Raw genomic sequence first — 4,612 nt, 5'->3', positions numbered from 1 at the left:
ACCCAGAAGATTATGTTTTCGGAAGACCACCATAAGATATTTCAATGATTGTAGTTGCAACAGCCCCGTGGTTGCTTTCTTATATGCGTTGCCAGGCTGTTCTACTTCTACCCCGTTGAGCACCAGGAGGACTTACAAATGACAGCAAACATGAAAATTAAAAGGGGTGGCTGGAAATATATGATTTAAAAAGAGGACAGGTGACAGAGCTTGTCATTGATTAACAAAGCCTTTATGAGTTCCATTTGTACAAAACCAACAAAATATAAGCTGAGAGAAAAAATAAACAGGAATAATAAAGAAAAAGAGGCGTGGGAGATACAAACAACAGTTTTGTGTTTCAGCACACACAGTACAAGGCTTGTCTACGTTTACGTTTAATAATACAAAACAATGAATTGTTTATGTTCCTCCAGATAACAGCTCTTAACATATTGGAAGAGGGGTGCCGTCCCATTCTTTAAGACATTGAAAGAGTGGATCAATTATTTTGCCCTCACAAATGGCTGTGAAAACCTTATCACACTCCTCCCCTGGTGAAGTAACCTTCTCTCCTGTCAACAACTGAGTCCCCAACTCTTCCCTCACAAACTTATACAATGGATACGACCTGCACTCTTTAATCCTGTTAAAGATAGCCGGATTCCCACTCTCCAAACCATCTCTTGCACTCTCAACTTCTTTCGGTAAAAGGGTCATCAGTTCCTCCTCGAAACTGCTAATCTTCAAGAAGATTGATGCCTTTTCGTTCTTCAAATCTTCATTGTTCATCAATGCATGCTCAACAAGGACTTGCCTTAGTTTCTGCATCAGTGGGTACGTTGCGCTACATGGATCATCAATGTACGCGAAAACGTACTCCCGATCAACCATTTTAAGCAAGTCTTTCTCGCAGAATCTTGATGGATGGAGCTGTCCATTGACCCCCATGGTTAGCACCTTTTTCGCCACTTGGCTAACTGTGTTCTTAACCGTGTTCTTCAAATTTTCCTCCAAGTGTCTTAAATCAATAGCCTGACAAAGTGCAATTAAGTAAGTGGAAGACATGAGCTTTAGTATATCCACTGCTTCAGCTGTTTTTCTTGCAGAGATCAGTCCCAAAGAGTTGACATCTTGGTTGTGTTGCTCCGCACTTTGCACATGATTTGTCACAGGATTGGCTAGAAATTGGAGCTCCGAACAATAGGCTGCCATTGCTATTTCAGCCCCTTTGAAACCATAATCCAAGCTTGGATTTCTACCACCTGAAAGATTTGAAGGCAACCCATTATTGTAGAAATCATTAACCAGCTCTGAGAATTGCGCAAACATGAGTTTTCCAATTGAAGCTATTGCCAATCTTGTGTTATCCATAGATACTCCAATTGGGGTACCCTGAAAATTGCCACCATGTAAAGCCTTGTTCCTTGCAACATCAATCAACGGATTATCATTCACAGAGTTAATCTCCCTCTCAATGGACTTGGTTGATGATCGAATCACTTCAACTAGAGGGCCTAACCATTGTGGTGAAGTACGAAGCGCGTATCGATCTTGCTTAGGCTTCTGTAGAGGGTCCATTTCATGTAACCTTTTTGCTTCTTTAACATAAGCACTGCCATCCAAAATATGTTCCATTATGGCTGCAGCCTCAATTTGTCCAGGGTGATGCTTCAATTTATGTGTCAAATGATCAGTAAACTCTGGTTTTCCTTGCATAACTTCCGCAAAAATCCCGCACATAACTTCCGCTAAAATGGTCAAAATGTTAGCCTCAAAAAGCACTATAGAAGCCAATCCAGACCCAACTCCTGTTCCATTAACCAACGCAAGACCCTCTTTAGGCTGCAACTCAAAGAAGCCTCCATCTATTCCAGCAAGCTTAAAAGATTCAGCAGCATTCAGGGACTCCCCTGATGGCCCGACTGCTTTCGAATTCGGACGGCCGGTCAAGAGGCCGGCAAGGTAGGAAAAAGGGACTAAATCACCAGAGGCAGTAATGGTACCACGAAGAGGCAAGCAAGGAGTAATGTTGTGGTTAAGAAATTTAGTGATGGCTTCCAGGATCTCAAATCTGATGCCTGAATAGCCCTGGAGGAGCGTGTTGATCCTCACTAACATTGCAGCTCTTGTTCCTGTGTGTGGTAAAATGTGGTTTGATTCTGTCCCATTTCCAAATATACCAGCATTCAAGAATCTGCAACCAAAAATATTCTTCCTAGTATCACTCAAATTTGCACAAAAATATGAAAGAAATAGTAAAAATTCAATAATTTTCAACATGTGAATGAAATGAGATAAATTTATAACACTTCATAAATATATCAATAAAATAAACAAAACAAAATAAAATTCAACAAGCTGTCAATTCCAGTTGTTTATTTAATAAATAATATTAATTTCTTAATTATTTGTTTTGTTTTAAATGGGAGGTATTCAATGTTGTGTCTTCACCTTCAGGAATCAGGATATTCCACAAGACGATATCAATACAGGGACCCACTAAAACAAATATTAAATTAGTTTATTTTTTATTAAATAATGAGATAATGAAGACATCTCTGTGACATGCCACACCTTATAAATAAACGTAACCATTAAATTCATCAAAAATTAAATAAAACCAATTAATTACCATAATACTAATTAACTCTCCGTTTAATTAATTACAGAATTAAAACCAAAGCCACATATTAGTTTACCTAATGAGCTCCTTTTGTAAAGCTCCTCCTTGCTTCGTTCTCCTGTGAGAAGTTGCACCGAACCCAGTGGTGACTCCATAACTATCCTTTCCTTTCTCCATGCTCTCCATCACCCACTCACTGCTGGCTTCGACGCCGCCTCTGGCCGCCTCGCTCAGCTCTACCGTCATTCCCTTGTCGCGGCTGGCAACCGCCGCCACCTGACCTATAGTCAGACTCTCTCCCCCCAGTCGAACCACCGCCTTCCGACAGTCGCTCACCATTCTCTTCACTTCCTCTAAATGGCTGCCCTTTAAGGACTCCGCAGCCCATCCCCAGTTCAACGGATCGTGATGACGATTATCTTCACACAACTTTCCGATTAACACACCGCCATTCGTGGTCTCGTGTGACACATCCATTTGTGGATACTTTAATAGGTCCAAAACGTATATATTGTGACCAAAAGGTTGAATATATGAAATCTCACGGCTCAAAAAACTATGAGCCTTCGAACGTGGAGAGCTGGGGAAGATTTTTGTTTGGTTAGTGGGAAAATGAAGGGAAAATGTGGAGGAAGAAGATAAATTTAAAGAATTGAAAGGATGGGGGTGGGTTTACCAGCTTAAAATGAGTTGGTTTAAATAGAAAAAATTATACGTATAAAAAGTGCTGGTGAGAAACTGGGGGTGTTAGTTGAAGAAATTTAGGAGCCGTTTGATGTTCATGTAATTAGAGGGTTGTGATTGAGACACGTGGACTATCAATGAGACATGCATGATGGCTGTTTTTACCCGTCAAATTGGAGCAGGTTGGTGTGGCTTATGGTGTACAGTCACCAGTGTTTAAGTTTTCTTTTTTTTTTTTTTTGGGACCAGAAATTCGGCCTACTGAGTTTACCATTTACTCCCTGCCATAATTCTTTTATTACTTATTACCCGCACCTACTTAAAATAAAATTATTTATAAAAAAAAAAAACTTAAAAAATGTTTTCACAATGTTGACTTTCTCTTTAAAAAAAATAACTTGTAAAATAAATTTAGGATATATTGATTTATTATTTTCTTAATTTCTTGATAAACTCATTTGGAATAGGATTATAATATGGTGGGTGGAGCTTGGGGTTTAAGCATGTACATTTTTAGAATAATGATAAATTTTTTGACTTTTTTTTTTTATATTGGGGTATTCGGACCAATTTATACGTATTTCAATTCATCTTTCGATACTAATCGAGTAAGTTTTCAGTAAGTATCCCTTATTAATAATCGTGGAGAATTATTGCAATCAAATATCATGTTTGCTTTTTAAAATAATAATTATAATAATAAAATAAATAATTATAGTGCCATGTGGATCATTAACAAACTAAATATTGGAAATTGGCCGGCAAATGATTAAATTTCAGAAAATAATATAATGATGATGTAAATATCATTTGAATTTCGATTAATTGATTTAACGTGCTACCCATGAAGAAATAAGGTCTCTCATAGCTTGTGTATTTGTTCCCCAAATCTAGACTTTTGTAACCAATCAATTTTATTTATAAGCCATGCTATGATTAACCTCATTTGATTTGAGTGTTGATCCAACCCCATTTTACAAATAAATAATAAAGCTATGAGATTTCTCCACTTTTATTTTTTTTTTTTTTTTTTTTTTTAATGATGATCGAGGTATTTAGACCAATTTGTGCGCACCTTGACCAATCTTTAAGACTCATTGAACACTCTATAAGTCTAAAATTTTAAGTTAAAGAAAATGAATGAATAGGACAAACCTTCTTAACCGTTAAACTAACCCTTTCGAGTTAAAGTTTCTCCACTTTGTTAAATAACAATTCCCTTGATTAATTAATATATAATATAATTATAAGGTAATGCTTTGGTATTCGAATACGTCAGAGCCCCTAGATTAAACAAAAGATTGCCTTTGCACATAGGAATAG

At 37.3% G+C, this 4,612-nt stretch overlaps 1 protein-coding gene across 1 annotated transcript; it reads right to left on the bottom strand.

Annotated features, from left to right (window-relative positions):
- Nucleotides 1-168: 168 nt before the first annotated feature.
- Nucleotides 169-3,286, bottom strand: LOC116143896 (phenylalanine ammonia-lyase-like). The gene is made up of 2 exons (XM_031429347.1): nt 2,682-3,286; nt 169-2,176 (listed from the first exon to the last, which is right to left on the bottom strand). The coding sequence occupies exons 1-2, from the start codon at nt 3,080-3,082 to the stop codon at nt 427-429; spliced, it is 2,151 nt and encodes a 716-aa protein (XP_031285207.1). The 5' UTR covers nt 3,083-3,286; the 3' UTR covers nt 169-426.
- Between the last annotated feature and the right edge of the window lie 1,326 nt (nt 3,287-4,612).

The sequence above is a fragment of the Pistacia vera genome, unplaced genomic scaffold (genome assembly GCF_008641045.1).
Source record: "Pistacia vera cultivar Batoury unplaced genomic scaffold, PisVer_v2 Contig1133, whole genome shotgun sequence".
Lineage (NCBI taxonomy): Eukaryota > Viridiplantae > Streptophyta > Magnoliopsida > Sapindales > Anacardiaceae > Pistacia > Pistacia vera.
This window is presented reverse-complemented; position numbering and strand designations above follow the sequence as displayed.

Coding starts and splice junctions, on each gene's coding strand:
- LOC116143896 (XM_031429347.1), bottom strand. CDS start 3,082: ATGGATGTGTCACACGAGACCACGAATGGCGGTGTGTTAATCGGAAAG. Junction 2,177..2,681: donor TTACAAAAGGAGCTCATTAG/GTAAACTAATAT, acceptor TTTTGGTTGCAG/ATTCTTGAATGCTGGTATAT.